Raw genomic sequence first — 15,620 nt, 5'->3', positions numbered from 1 at the left:
GGGCACTGAGAGGCGCGCCGTGAGCTGCTGTCTCGCCTTGCCTCCCGGGCAGCCCCTGCGACTCCCGGGCGCGTGTGCACGCCTGCGCGCGCCCGGGCCCTTCCTGGCAGGCTGCTTGTAAGATGAGTGAAGAAGCAGGTGGGGGAGAGGGGAGGCAGCAAGCGAGAGGGCGAGGGGAGCGCGGGCGCTGATCCGCGCTCACTTGGAGCGCGGCGAGCCAGCAAGACGAGCCTGATTCCATGTCCCCCGCTGCCTCCCTGCCAGACGCGCGAAGATGATGGCCATGAACGCCAAGCAGCCTTTCGGCATGCACCCGGTGCTGCAAGAACCCAAATTCTCCAGCCTGCACTCCGGCTCCGAGGCCATGCGCCGAGTCTGTCTCCCAGCCCCGCAGGTACGTAGTGGAGCATAATTACCGCTCTAAGGCACAGTTTTTGACAGGCACTAGCTTCATGTTTATTTCATGTCGCCCAGAACAATCGCCGCTGTCTGAACCCCTCTCCTTGTCTCCCCTGCGCTCTCTCCCGGCGCTCTCTCTCATTCATGTCTCTGATCCACACGTCTGTTCCAGCAGAGCTGCTGTCTCCGTATTAATTTTTATGACCTGGGCTTTGAGGAGAGGCATCTCAGTTGCTTGAAAATGTGTTTTAATCCTGAGTTGACAGTATTCCCTACTGACCGTGCTGTGCGCCTTCTCGCTTGCAGCTGCAGGGTAATATATTTGGAAGCTTTGATGAGAGCCTGCTGGCACGCGCCGAAGCTCTGGCGGCAGTGGATATCGTCTCCCACGGCAAGAACCATCCGTTCAAGCCCGACGCCACCTACCATACCATGAGCAGCGTGCCCTGCACGTCCACCTCGTCCACGGTGCCCATCTCCCACCCGGCAGCGCTCACCTCGCACCCGCATCACGCAGTGCACCAGGGCCTCGAAGGTGACCTGCTGGAGCACATCTCGCCCACCCTCAGCGTGAGCGGCTTGGGCGCACCAGAGCACTCGGTGATGCCGGCTCAGATTCACCCGCACCATCTAGGCGCCATGGGCCACCTGCACCAGGCTATGGGCATGAGTCACCCTCACGCCGTGGCGCCTCACAGCACTATGCCCGCTTGCCTCAGTGACGTGGAGTCAGACCCTCGCGAGCTGGAGGCCTTTGCCGAGCGCTTCAAGCAGCGACGCATCAAGTTGGGGGTAACCCAGGCGGACGTGGGCGCGGCTCTAGCTAATCTCAAGATCCCTGGCGTGGGTTCACTCAGCCAGAGCACCATCTGCAGGTTCGAATCTCTCACTCTCTCGCACAACAACATGATTGCTCTCAAGCCGGTGCTCCAGGCCTGGCTGGAGGAAGCGGAGGCTGCCTACCGAGAGAAGAACAGCAAGCCGGAGCTCTTCAATGGGAGCGAGCGTAAGCGCAAACGCACGTCGATCGCTGCTCCTGAGAAGCGCTCACTCGAGGCCTATTTCGCCATCCAGCCACGTCCTTCATCCGAGAAGATCGCGGCCATTGCTGAGAAACTGGACCTTAAAAAGAACGTGGTGAGGGTCTGGTTTTGTAACCAGAGACAGAAACAGAAACGAATGAAGTACTCAGCTGTCCACTGACTGCGGCGGGGCAAAGCATCGGGAGTCGGGAGAGCCTAGGCGCATCGCCCCCTTCTGATGGGAGGGACGGTTATAGGAAATGCCAAAGTGTTTCCTAGCAGGTCAGGCTCTCTCCCCCGAAGCAACAGACTTTCCCCTTTATCCCGCCTAGTTGCCTCCCGGCCTTCTCTTTCTCTTTTTTCTATTCCCACCAAAAAAGTTTTGGCGCTAGGGAAAAATGCAAAAGGGGCCGGCAAGGAGGGACTTGTGCTGTCCGTGGTGCTGAAACCCGTACTCGCACGTTGGACAGCGAGACCTCAGGGCAGGAGCCTCAAAGCAGAGGATAGTGGATTGGTTCCGCTGCCCGACGATGGGGTGAAAGCGCCACTTTGCTAAGAGCAATTAGGCAAGGGGTGAAGGGATGTAAAGGAAGTGATAAATAATAATATAAAGTATAGGATCTAAGTGGAACACAAACGTACTGGAGATTTATTAGAGTATATAAAATACACTTATGTTTCCAAAGGATAGCCTTATTCTCCCTTCTCCGCCTAAATTCTATCCATCTTATCCTTTGGTTTGCAGTAAATTCTCAAACAGTAGCATGGATTAGGTTCAGGGAAAGTGTGCGGAGAGTTGGGGGCTCTGAGCTGTTGGTGGTAAGTAGGGCTCCGGGAAAAGTGGGCCCAGTCAAGCGACTGAAAATGCTGGGATCCCTTGGTTATTTGTAAGCAGCAGCCACACCAGCTCTGGCCATCCTTCACGACCTGCTGGCGTTTGAGGGGTAACTACCGCCTGGTGGAGGGAGGGATGGGGAGGGAGTGTGTGTGGGGATGTTGAGTTGCTAGTGTTCCGACCAGACTGAATGAGGACTCTCCGACCTCAGCTGCTGCTCTTGCCAGACTGCCTGCTCAGTGCTCCAAAGTGACTGTAACTTCTCCGAATCATATGCAAGTCCTTCCAACACATCTAACCTCTTTGCGCTTTTATTACTGTTGTTATTGGCATCAGTTGATTCCAATTATTTATTTAACTCCGCTTCTTTCCTTCCTCTTTATGTGAGTGTCTCTCGTTGGAGGTTCACTTATAGTTTTGCGCGGGAAAAGGAGCAGGACCACCGACCTTGACTTTTCCCATCCTAGTCCCTCTGACCCCATCATGTTTTATTTTTTCGTTGATCCTTGTATTTTGTGTGTTGCGTGTGATCTTTGGTTTCATTCTCTGAATTGATGCAAATAAAATATTAAGTTTTTTCCTCTTTCTCCCCTCTTGAATTTACTTCTAAAATAAATGCTTTATTTTTCAACCCGAATCGCAGTAGTTTTCCTTCTCGGATGCTAAGGGTACTGGTTTGGGAGGATTTAAAAGTGAAAATCCAAAAGGGTTGGACTGTCACTTCCTGCCAGCCAGCCCCCTGCCATCTCTTCTCTGCATTCCTCTTCCCTGCAATCTCACACTCTTACCGGGATCTCTTCCGGGGAGATCCGACTGTTCCTCTCCAGACCTCAACGTTTAAGGGACTTTCTTCCGCACTGCCCATCGATCAGACTATTCTCTGGACTTAACTTCAGTTCCAAACTTTGCACCCTGACTGGTGGGAGTTCCGGCTCCACTCATTGGCTAAACCATCTTGAGGCTAGTTTCCCAACTTCTCTAAGCCTTCTTCATAAGATTCCTTGTCTACAGAATGAAGGTTTAATACCTGTTCCCCACGGTTATTGTCAGGACTAGGTAAGAGGGTTTACTTAAGACATTTGGCAGATGGTGCTCGGCACTCGGTAAGAAACAAATTATTTTAAAAGATTCAAATGATTGGAAAGAAGATGAGGGGATACAGGCAAAAAGAGAAAAAAAAAGTGGTCGTTGGGGCAATTTGTTGGGATCCCTTCCGGGTCTCCAAAAATTTATTTGAGATAGTCATCCAAATTATTCTCTCCATGGTTTATCTCCAAAAGGTCTATCCCTCCCTTTGTGGAGGGACTGAGCAGATATGCTGCAAAGCACCTAGCTTATTGCCCTGCACACAGTAGGTGCTCAAAAGATGTCAGTTCCCTTCTCTCTTTCTACTCCCTCTAAAGGGCGGAGGGAGAAACATTTTTATTTGTGAACCGCAGAAACGCTGTCATGATTTAAAAATTAATGCTACAGGTCCAGGAGTCGTCTGAACATTTCTCCTTAAAGAGTTCTGGGTCATTAGACCTCCGCCCGAAATTAGGAGTAGAATAGTTTCCGTTCTGGGAAGTGTGGCGCCCCCCCATCCCACCCCCACCCCACGGGGAAAGCAAACTTGTGGATAGCCCCTGCTTTCCGGGCCTCAGCCCCTCGCCTCCGCCTTAAGCAACAGCCCAAGCGATTTCTCCACCTCCCTTTCCATCGGGCGTCCTTTAATAATAAATGCCCTTATGCCATTACATTATATTGTGGGTTTTGAAAATTTAAAATACGGCTGATGCAATATTAATTGCCTATAGTGGTATAAAACACAGGGCCGGAGCACAGCCGGGCTGCAGAGGAGGCGGCCATGAGCATCCCGTGCCGAAGCGAAGCGCTCCAGAAGGGTGCGCCTTTGCCGGCTGCTAGGTTTCCTGCAGGTAAGAGCCTTCGGATTTTCGGGCTTAGGAAAAAACCCAATATCTAGCTCCATTACCCTTTTGGAAAAGTTCCTTGGTGTGGTCTCAATTTTTAAAATCAGCAACCTCAAAACTTTGGGAGACTTTTTTTTGGAGAGGCGGAGAGAGGATTCGCCTGACTGCAACGCACTTGATAACAAGTCTGAACTGCGCCTTTGCGCCTCTTCCCGTTCAGGCGCCGGGGACCTCTGGCGCGCGGAGTATTTTGACCAGTTTATACTTCCAGGCCCCAACTGCCGCCCTGTCCGCGAAGCGCTCCACCCTCTCCCTCCCTCTCAGTGCGCCGGGTCGGCGCCGCTGCCTCTTTCCTTGGGCTCGCTCAGGAAGCCAGGGGAGATGTGGTTTCCCCAGGATTGTTTAGTCGCCTCTGCCACTCGTCCGGCGGAGGCACAGACCTCTCTCTTGGGGGAGGGGTACCAGCAGGTTTGGGGTTCATACAGACCTAGTTTGTATCCATGGTCCAGTACCTAACCATGTGACCTTGGGCAGCTCACATCACCTAAGCCTCTGCTGACGGCTGTAAAAAACAATTTTTTTTTTTTTGAGTGAGGATTATTTAAGAGCACCTGGAGCTATTTTTCCTTTCTCAAATGCCACCAACTTGCAATAGTGACCATCCAAGACTTAACTGGATGTTTCTTTAACCAGTATAGAGAACAAAATGATATTCTGAAGCTGCCTTGGGCCTCTACTGGTAGGCCTTTGAGAGTCCTCTGGGAACTCGGTGGAAGGTTTCTAGGCACCTTCCTGGCTTGAACTGGGCTTGATCTGGAATGAGCCAGGCATATAACACCCCAGCAGGGCTCAAGTCCTGGCAGGCAGAACTTAGAGGCCGGCGTCCTGGGCTCTTGAACTGTGTGATCTCTGACTAGTGGCTTCCTCTCTCTGTGCCTGAGGTAGTGCCAGTTTTGTTCAATATTTCATGCCCAGCTCAGAGTCTGACCCAGAGTAGCAGGCAATAGATAAGTATTGAATGAATGAAGTTTGGGTTTTGTAAAATGAAAGCACCCTTTCCAGCTCAATGGTCTTGAAATTCTAGGCACTATAGAGAAGGACAGAGACCATGGGACATGGCAGCCTCCTTGAGAGTCAGGTTCAGGGTCAAAATGGTCAAAAGTTTTCATCCAAAGGCAGCCAGTTTACTTCCTGCTTATATAGAAGAGGGTTGCCTCACTCTTGTGAGCATCAGGGTGCTTCTGTGACATGGATCCAAGAAACTAGAAGAAAGTTTCCAAGAAACTTGAAGAAAGTTTCCAAGAAACTAGAAAAGGTCAAGGAGGAGGACCAGAGAGTGCCCTGTCCCGTTTGTCTGGCCCACTCTTGGCCCTGCCTTTTTGCTTGGGCTCTTACAAGAGCTGAGATGGAAATAGCTCTGGTTCTGGAGTGGGCAGATTCAAGGCAGAATAAGTACACCATCTCTTATTTAAGTGACCTTATTACCTTATTACTCTAACCCTTAGTGCTCTCATCTGTAAAACTGGAGAAAAAAGACTATCTCAGGATTGCTCTGATGATTAAATGAGATCATGTAAGGTCAGGGCTTGACCCATGATAGGCGTTAATGGGTAGCTAATTGCTTTCAAACATTCTTCATATTCAGAAAAGTGATAGTGTTGAGGGCAAGTTCAGGCCTTGAAGTCAGACGGATTCAACGTTTCTGCACTGTGAGCCACATCTGGTCAAAGAAGGGTAGTGTCCCCTATCAGCTCTCTGAGTGGTTTTCAGGGGCAAGAAATGTAAAGTGTAAAAGAAACTATTTTGCACACAGTCCAATGGGTTCCTGTTACAGAGGAGACCATGAATGCGCTAAGGAGCCTTTGGTGAGAATATGCAAAATTCCCATTGAGAAGTTTGGACCCAATTGATGGCTCCTTGAACCTCGGACTTTTCCAGCAACCAACATTGACCCCGACTTCTATCCTTCCAGAGAAGAAAGGCTCCCGTGGGTAAAAGAGGAGCAGGATTGGTGTCTCGGACTCTTCCCTTCTCCCTGTGCCCACCGTTTGGCTCTGGCGCCTGTTCCGGAATGCCTGGGCAGTAGAACACTTTCACCTTCCTCCTTTCACTGAAAGAGAGGCTGAGGCCCATAGAGGGAAAGGGACTTAGTTGACCCCTTCTACCTAAAGTAGCCTCATTTTCTTTCTTTCTTAGCCCTTACTACTCCCTGAAAGCAGTAAATGCGCTCTGGGTGAGCAAGTCGCCTGGTTCACCCCTCCCTCCGTGAACCCAGCGCAACACAGGACCTCACACCGAGTAAGCGCCCCATAAACGTTTGTTGGATAATCGAATAATGATTATCTAAAAATGTATGGACGCTTTCCCCTATGCCAGGTACTGTTCCAAGCGCTTTATCTGCAATTTTTTAAAATCCCTACGAATAGGTATATTTAAATCCCATTTTACAGATAAGAACACGGAGGCACAGAGGGTTCCTGTAACTGTGCCCAGGACACATCGTGAATGCAGCAATTTGGTGGAGAAATCTGAAAAACTTTGGTTTCTCCGCCTCTTCTGTTCCCAAGTGAGACCCAGAAGAGGCTGTGAGAGCCAAGCATACCCGCTGTCTTCGCCGGGTTTGGGTGTCCTCGGCTCTTTTTCGTCCCGCGCCACTTCTATGTCCGTCTGTTCACCTGTGTCCCACTCAACCCCCTCCTAGATTTTTCTGCAACCTCACTGGTCTGAAACTTTGACCTTACAGTGCAGGAGCGACCTGGGCGCGGGGAATGTCCCCTTCCGCCTTTCCGCTTTTCTGCGGAGCGGCGGGAGCCCCGCAGTAACTGCGCTCCGGCGGGCGGACGGAGCCGGCGAGGACCCCGGCGGACGAATTAGTCTCCCCTTCGATCCTGTTTTCCGATCAGGTCAGGTTTCCCTCCGCCCTGCGACGGCGCTTCCGCGGCAGCTCCGGTTCCCAGGGCTCCCCGTGGGGTCTGGGCTCTCCGACTCCTCCCGGCGCCTCCGGAGGGAATTTCCCTTCGGCCGCGTCCAGGCCGGGGAGCCCCCTGGACAGCGGCAGGAGGCGCTGTGGGAAGACACCCGGGCGGCGAGACCCTAATCCTCCCAGAGAGCCCCCCAGCGCTGCTTCCGGACGCAGCAAGTGGAGAACTGCACTCCACAGATCCCCACTTCCCCGCCCCCTCCCCCAGTTCAGCCCCGCCCAGCGCTGCCCAGACTTGTGGGGACAAACTGGGACGGAAACACCTCCCCCCTCTCTCACCATGTATATCTTTTAATATTTAAAAGATTTTGATTTTTAGGATTTCTCACACAAATCCCAAGTGTTCATCCTGGAAAAATTTAGATTTTTTTAGTGGATTTCTTTATACATATTTAGTGTTTAATGTCTTTACTTTGAATTACACAGAGAGGGTGCGCCACCATAACTTCCCCCTTTGGCAGAATCCCTCCCCCAATCCCATCTTCTCCCTTGTCTCCACTTTCCTTTCCTCTCTCTCCAGGACACACGTCAGCCCTGCTCCAAATCCCAACTTCTCTGCCTGAGACAGACCCCCGCCCCCGCCACCGTGCCTGAGGCTTTGCTAGGCAGCTCACCTCTTGGCAGATACAGTTAATGTCCAGCCTTCATAAATCAAGACCATAAAAAGCTTACTTTCATATGCACTCAATTTCTACCAAACCTAAACTAATTGCATAAATTCCTTTAGGCCACTCAGAGCTGCTCTCTGGGTTGGGATCTGATCAATTAGTCATTAGGCACTCCATTAGCTGGGGTTTAAGCTGCCTCATATAAATGTCTCCTGTCAATTTGCTTGTAATTGAATGAATAAAAAAGGGTACAATTATTAGCACAGAAGATCAGAATGAGGAGAGGTCAATTTTATTCAAATATTCTAAAAATGTCTTAATTCTAATAATAATAACAATAATAATAATAATTAGAAGGCATTTAGTTGTTAGCTGCTCCAAAATTCCTGTTCAAGTGGAAGAAAGTTGTGCCCTAAGACTCAGCAATCTAAGCATGTATCTGTGCTCTGCCACCCGGGAGTCTCTCCTAACCTTGGGGCCTTAATTTCTTTACCTGTAAAATGAATTGGTCAGAAGTGATTTCCTTTTCTTTTAAAAGTTAGTTTTATATTTTGTCGGAGTAATTTATGCACATAGCTTAAAAGTTGAGTAACAAAGAAGAGCAATTCGACCAACTCCCATCTTCAACCACTTTTATATTTATTCTAGTAGTTTAATTACATATCTAAGTAATATATTTTTGCCACTTTTTTCTCTTTTTAAAATTCAAATTTTGTATATTAACATTTTAATTCAATAATATATGATTTAAATCCAAGAGAACTAAAAAATTTGCAGTTAAAAGTTTCCTTCCAATGGCCCACATTACCCAGTTCCCTTTGTTGATGGTAAATAATGTTACCAATACTCCAGAGATATTTTATTGGCTACCACTTCTTGATTTGCCATTCTTAGTCATTGTGCTTAATTGCTCAGCTATGATATCATAAAAAAGTGAGAAATGCAATAACATTGAAATCTCTTCACACAACCAAGACCCTAGGAAGTTTTATATAAAATCAGTAATATTTTAAAAAATCAACTGAATGGGTAGTTGAAAATACTGTGATTCTGTTTCTTTTCCTTTCTTTAAAATGAATCTGGAGGTACAGATACCACAATTGCTTACTCACAAAGATAAGAGAGTTTTTAGATTGATTTGAGATCTGTCCTACCTCCAGCCTATCATTTTTACGGAATTAGATGCTATGTATATAAGGAAGGTAACTTTATCTATTGGATATTTCAGTGTATATAGTACCAAATTTTATTGAATTTCCTTAAAAAATCTATCTTTATTCCTTTGCTTTCTCCAAATGAGCCCATCTCTCCAGTAAGATGAGTTTTTGTTTGGTATACACAGCTAAAACAGGACTGGGGAAGATGCTGATGACATAATTTAATATTTAATAACCTACCTAGGTTTGGGAATGGAGCATCACACTGCAGAAGCTGCAGCTGAGCACTCAACCAACAAGGGAGGGAGTAGAGAACCTCCAAATGCAAGGTTTTTCTTTAATTGAATGTCAAGATAGTGATCTTGATTTACTTCTGGGAGTCCTGGAGTTGGTTTGTTGATTTGAACCCTACATACTACCTCAATGAATTCCTCTTATACAAAGCACAGGATTTAGAGAAGAGGGTTAACTGAGAGAAAGGAATCATTTCTGGTCAGAATATACTGCCACAGAGGCTTCATAGTGCACTGAGAAAGAACCCGGCCTTACTCCTTTATGTGACCTTGACAAGTTTATTCACTTCTCAGTGACTCAGTTTCTCCAACACCAATGTGAGGAAACTGAAGTAGACAGTAGTTCAGTTTTGATGAGATTCATAGACTTTCTTGAGAATTTGGGGAAAACTCTTCCTAACCCAGAAAAAAACATTTCTGTGCACTCAAAAATTTTCCCAGCTTCAATCATAGATCATAGATCCTCTGGATCCAGTCCAGGAGTTCATGCATCCCAGATTAAGAATCCTATGGATTAGATGAGCTAAAGGTCTTTCCTTATGTGACTATCTGTATTTATGACCAAATACCCATAAGCACTGAAATCAGTTTAGTAAACTGGGCAGAGCTTCATCAAAAGTAAAAATAAAGTGCCAATTAGACAATGAGCAAATTGCCAATGAAGACTCCAAATGGCAAAATTATTTTTCAGATCAATAGGCTCCCAAGAGAGAGAATGGCAGAAGGAAAAAAACCCACCACATTAGGGCACATAATCTAGATTTGCCAACAACTAGAGCTGAGAATTTGACTTGGGAATTTCCCTAATCTTGTCCGCTCTTGCCCTGTTGGGAAATGAGGTGCTGGAGCAGAGGCTCTCTGAGGCAGTAAGCAGTCACATTATGTGAATTTATGTGTAAAGGCACTGACATGTCTTGTCTATCATATTTGGTTTGGCTTATTTTATTTTCAAAAAGATTGTTGTACCATCAAATAGAGCTGGTGCTTCTGGACAGGCTGGGGCAGTCAGATCACTTGAGCTTTGGAGTTTTGAGGCCACCCTAAGTAACAAACAATACTCTGTCTCAAAAAGAATAAATAAATAGATAAAATCTGGAAAAGAGGGCTAGGGGCTACCATGTATGGTTTCTCCTGTTTTTTTCTTTTTTCTTTCTTTTTAGCATTCTGATTCTAAAACCATTTTGTAGAAACATGACCCCACACACCCCAATAAAAAAGTGAAAACACCAATAAGGTGAATATAGAAGGCAGGGATGAAATTAAAACATTTTGTTAGACTAGATAGTCCTGTTTCTGCCATGCCAGATCATCAGGGGGTCTGAGGAGACCCAGTGGAGGACGCAGAAACTGAAGGTTGCTGAGGGCTGGACAAGGTGGTCCCAGGCTCTCATGCTTATCCCAGCTCTGACTGGAATCCACAGACATGAGAATGACAAAATCTCCTTCTGACTTGGATTAACCCTTGCAGCTGTGAGCTCATTTAACCTCTGGGACCTGAATTACTGGTCAGATTGTTCTGGTGAAATGATTAAAACACAGACTACCAGGGCTACTCCTGCCTGTTCTCTGCTTTTTATTTACTTCTTGATTATTTTGCCTGTGGTATTTTACTGTTGCTTTTGACTTTGCGTAGGGTGGTCCTATCTCTTCTATTAATGCCCTTAGGTTGGTGAGGGAAAGCCCTGTTTTTCTTGGCTGTCACAGACAAGTGAGGGTCTTGGAACGATATTTTCTCATATGCTTTGTATTATTGCAGTTGGACACATGGAATCATAGATGTGAGCTGAGAAGGGTCTCTTAGAGGTCCTTTAGCTGGAAAATATGATCATATAGTTCTAGGGCCCAGAAATCTGTATTTTTCACAATTTCCCTGCATGATTCTGATTGCTTTCTGATATTTCTTTTTTTAAATTTTTTCAAATATTTATTTAGTTGTAGATGAACACACAGTATATTTATTTATTTTTATGTGGTGCTGAGGATCGAACCCAGTGCCTCATACATGCGAGGCAAGCACTTTACCTCTGAGCTACAGCCCCAGCCCGAGGAAGATTTTCTTTATTTTTATTTTTTAAAGCTATTTCTCATATTTTGCTTTGATTTTTTTTTTCAACCAAAGGGCCCTATACTGAAGTCTGGGTATATAGTCAGAAACACAATTTTTTTTCAGTTATTATTCATGGAAGGTGGACCATGCTTTGAAGAAGTATGAGACACAGTAAGGGTGTAGGAAGGGACAGATAGTAGTGCCATTTGTTGTTCAGCAGGAGACACCTTGTAGGCTGTGGCATTGTGAAGAACATGTCTTTCTGAAGTGATGCCAATTTGGGGAACATTCTAAGGACTTCTGATTTGCAGTTTCTCAAGGATGGCAATGGTGTAGAGCAGGATCTTATGACTTCAGGTTTGTGACAATTTTTCAAGATAAATTACTTTTGAGAAAATGCTATAAAATGTTTTTTTTAAGTCAAATCTAATCAAAATCTGACATGGACATTACAAGAAAAGATAATTGCAGGTAATTCTTCCCCCGGAATAAATGCAAAAACTCTTACCCAAAATGTCACAAACCAGTTCAATGGTATATAAAAAGAATAGCACATCATAGTCAAATTGGGTTTATTCTAATGATGAATGATTAAAAAAATCAATATGAGTTGTTATATTTACAAAGCAGAAGAAAGGAAAATGGATCTAAACAAACATAGTAAAGGCATTTATTTTAAAACAAAGATGGCATAAATTTGGCATCCTATTTCACAATACACGTGACTTGTGATACAAACATACATACTCAGCTTGGGCTGCTGTAACAAATTCCACAGATTTGGGTGGCTTAAACAACAAACATTTATTTCTCACAGTTCTGGAGGCTGGGAAGTTGAAGGTCAAGATGCAGATTTGGTGAATGCCCTCTTTGGTTTACAAATGGCTGCCTTCTCACAATGTCTTCACATGGCCAATACAGGGAGAGTTCATCTCTCTCATGTCTCTTCTTATAAGGGCACTAATACAATTTATGAGGGCTCCTCCTCATGATTCAATTACCTCCTAAAGACCCTACTTACAAATATCATCACAGACAGGTCTTTCCATCTAGCGAGGGACTTGGAACGATATTTTCTCGAATGCTTTGTATTATTGCATGAGGGATTAGGGCTTCAACATACAAATTTTTTGGGGACACAGACTTTCAGTTCAGAGCACACACACTTCTGTGTATCATGGAGAAAACTGATACAGCATCCAGATTCTTTGGACATGCCGTCCATAAGAACAAGTAGCCTAGTTTGAAAGTAAATTCTAATGCAATCTCTTTGTTGTAGGGCAGAAATGAGATCTAACAACAGTTTAGCAAATACAATCATCCCTTAGTATCTATAAGGGACTGAAGTAACTCTCATGGATACCAAAATCTGTGGCTACTCCAGTCCCTTGTGTAAAATGGAATAGTGTTTGCGTATATGCTATGCATATTTTCTTATAGGTTTTAAATCATCTCTAGATTACTCGCAACACCTAACACAATGTAAATGCTAGGTATATGGGTGTTGTATCATTTAGAGACAATGCCAAGAAAAAAATGTACATGTTCAGATGCAGTTTTTTCATCAAGTATTTATTTTTATTTTTTTAAATGTTTGTTGTATTCAGCAATAAGGACATCCCTGGTATCTTTTTTTTTAAGGGAGAGAGAGAGAGAGAGAGAGAGAGAGAGAAATTTTAATATTTATTTTTTAGTTTTTGGCAGACACAACATCTTTATTTGTATGTGGTGCTGAGGATCAAATCCAGGCCGCCCACATGCCAGGCGAGCGCGATACGGCTTGAGCCACATCCCCAGCCCCTTCATCAAGTATTTTTGATACACAGTTTGTTGAATCCATGCATGCAAAACTCACAAATATGGAAGAGCAGCTGTTCATAGTAAACGACAGTAAAAACAAGCAACATCCTGATAATTACGTTTAAAGAACAGATATTTAACAAGTGTGTGTGTGTGTGTGTGTGCATTTTATGGTGCTGGGGATTGAACCTAGGGCCTTGTGCATGCGAGGCAAGCACTCTACCAACTGAGCTATATCCCCACCTCAATATTCAACAAATATTTGAAATTGAGTCAGGGAATGAGCTATTCTTGCTTGTTCTCCCCACCACATCCCACTCCCCAAAAGGCAAAGATAAGAAAGGAATTTTTAAAAGTGTGCAGTAGGTAAAGTATATGTATTATAATCCATATTTTACAAATGAGGTATCAGAAAGATTTAACAACTTGTCTGAGTTCATGTAACTAAAAATTATAGAATCTAGCAGTTTAACCCAGAATGATCTGCCATGAGAGTATACTCTTTCTGTTATGCCATGTTTGCTCCTGTAGAAGAAAATGGAATTATGTTTTTAGAGGTGAAAGCAGAAGGATTTTTATGTGAAAGAAGGCTTACTCTTTTTTTTAATTTTTTTTTTTTTTGTATTGGGGACTGAACCCAGAGGCACTCAACCACTGAGCCACATCCCCAGCCTTGTGTGTGTGTGTGTGTGTGTGTTATTTAAGATAGTTTTTTTTAATATTTATTTTTTAGTTGTAGTTGGAAACAATAGCTTTATTTATTTATTTATTTATTTTTATGTGGTGCTGAGGATCCAACCCAGAGCCTCACATGTGCTAGGCAAGTGCTTTACCACCAAGCCACAACCCCAGTCCTTTGTGTGTTTTATTTAGAGACAGGTTCTCACTGAGTTACTTAGGGCCTTGCTAATTGCTGTGGCTGGCTTTGAACCCAAAATCTTCTTGCCTCAGCCTCCTGAGCGGCTGGAATTCCAGGTGTGCCCCAAAGGGTAAACCAAGTTAGGAAATAAAAATCACACAGAAAAATATTTTCAGCCCCACACAAGGAAGAAGACCCTGGCAGTCAACAAGGTTCAAGGAGACCTGCACTGTCAGTCCCTGTCTGAGAATGGATGATGAGATGTATATATGGAGAAGATGACATCTCATTCCAACTTGAGAGTCAGTGCTGCTATAGAAAATCTTCTATAGATGATCAGTTCTAGTTCTCTCCAGTGAAAAAATGTAAGGTGCTTTCTGACCAAAAAAAATTAAAAAATTAAAAAAATAAGAAAAAGTGCCACTTCCTTAAAGTAGCATGAAATGTAAATATTCTAATATTTTTTTCACATTAGCCTTTGGAATACCAAGAGAAATACTTAATAAAACCAATAATAATAAAATCATGAGACTCTGTTCTTTTATCAATTTACTATATTAGAAAAATCAATAGTTTATAGTGTTAACATAGGGATCCATTGAGACTACAGGGGAATGCAAATATCATTTGGGAGCTGTCATTTAAAATGATTTTTATAGTAGGAACTGGATTGAGGAACTATATTGACTTTGTCTACTAGTATGGGTTTATCTTCTCTTTAATCTATTCTTCCTTTAAAAAAAAAAAAAAGCTCTCTCTTTCCCTCTCAGTCTCTTCCTGCCTCTTCTTTTTCCTGATTATTTAGTGTCAAAGTGCTTTGGAAGGTTGGTGACTGTTTTTAAGGTTTTCATTTGGGCCCTTTGGTGTTCCAGAGGCAACAGACTATTTAGGAAGTTCTAAGCAGATTAATATGCAGCCAGGGTACTTGCAAGGCCAAGACACCGAAAATAAAAGATTTTGAAATACTTCAATATTTGATATTTAAGTAAATAGCATTTTAGTAGTCAAATTCTGAATTTTATTAGAATTCCTCTAATATATTTTCTAGGGTTGTGTTTTTAATTTCAAAAACAGGATAATAAGGTACTAAGGTATTCGGTGCCTAAGGCTTCTGAAGATCTTTGTTGGACTCAGCATAAAATGAGTAAGATGATTATGAGTGCCTTGAACTGTGCGTTTATTTTATTTTGTACTGATTTATATTTTATAAGGCTCATAGTCTCAGGGTTTTCAGTCTATGGTTGGTTAGCCCCATTTATGTTGGGCCTGTGGCAAGACGGAACATCATGGAGGGAGCATGCAGTGGAGGAGGACTATTCACCTCATGGTGGCCAGAAAGTGAAAGAATTTATGTATTTATTTTAACCAACCAAAAATTGCATATATTTATGGTATATGACTCTATGTTTTGAACTATGTATACATTGTAGAATGGCTAAATCGAGTTAAATAACATACACATGGCCTCACATACTATCAGTTTTTGTGATGAGAACACTGAAAATCTATTCTCAGTGATTTTTAGAATACAATACATTGTTATTAACTATAATCAGTACTTTGTACAACAGTTCTCTTGAACTTATTCCTCTCATTTAACTGAAATTTTACATCCTTTGACCAACATCTCCCCACTGCCTGCCACCTCAATCATGGTTCTATTCTCTGCTTCTGTAAGTTTAACTTTTTAAGATTCCCCATATAAGTGAG

General features: G+C 44.1%; 1 protein-coding gene across 1 annotated transcript; it reads left to right on the top strand.

The window, feature by feature from the left end:
- The first annotated feature begins 274 nt into the window (after window positions 1-274).
- Window positions 275-1,602, top strand: Pou4f3 (POU class 4 homeobox 3). The gene is made up of 2 exons (XM_046459967.1): window positions 275-394; window positions 706-1,602. The coding sequence occupies exons 1-2, from the start codon at window positions 275-277 to the stop codon at window positions 1,600-1,602; spliced, it is 1,017 nt and encodes a 338-aa protein (XP_046315923.1).
- The last annotated feature ends 14,018 nt before the right edge of the window (window positions 1,603-15,620 follow it).

The sequence above is a fragment of the Marmota monax genome, unplaced genomic scaffold (genome assembly GCF_021218885.2).
Source record: "Marmota monax isolate L192 unplaced genomic scaffold, Marmota_monax_Labrador192_F-V1.1 WCK01_AAM20220418_F8-fsc00006, whole genome shotgun sequence".
NCBI lineage: Eukaryota > Metazoa > Chordata > Mammalia > Rodentia > Sciuridae > Marmota > Marmota monax.
Note: the sequence above shows the minus strand (reverse complement) of the source record. Positions and strands in the feature narration are given on the sequence as shown.

Coding starts and splice junctions, on each gene's coding strand:
- Pou4f3 (XM_046459967.1), top strand. CDS start 275: ATGATGGCCATGAACGCCAAGCAGCCTTTCGGCATGCACCCGGTGCTG. Junction 395..705: donor TCTGTCTCCCAGCCCCGCAG/GTACGTAGTGGA, acceptor TCTCGCTTGCAG/CTGCAGGGTAATATATTTGG.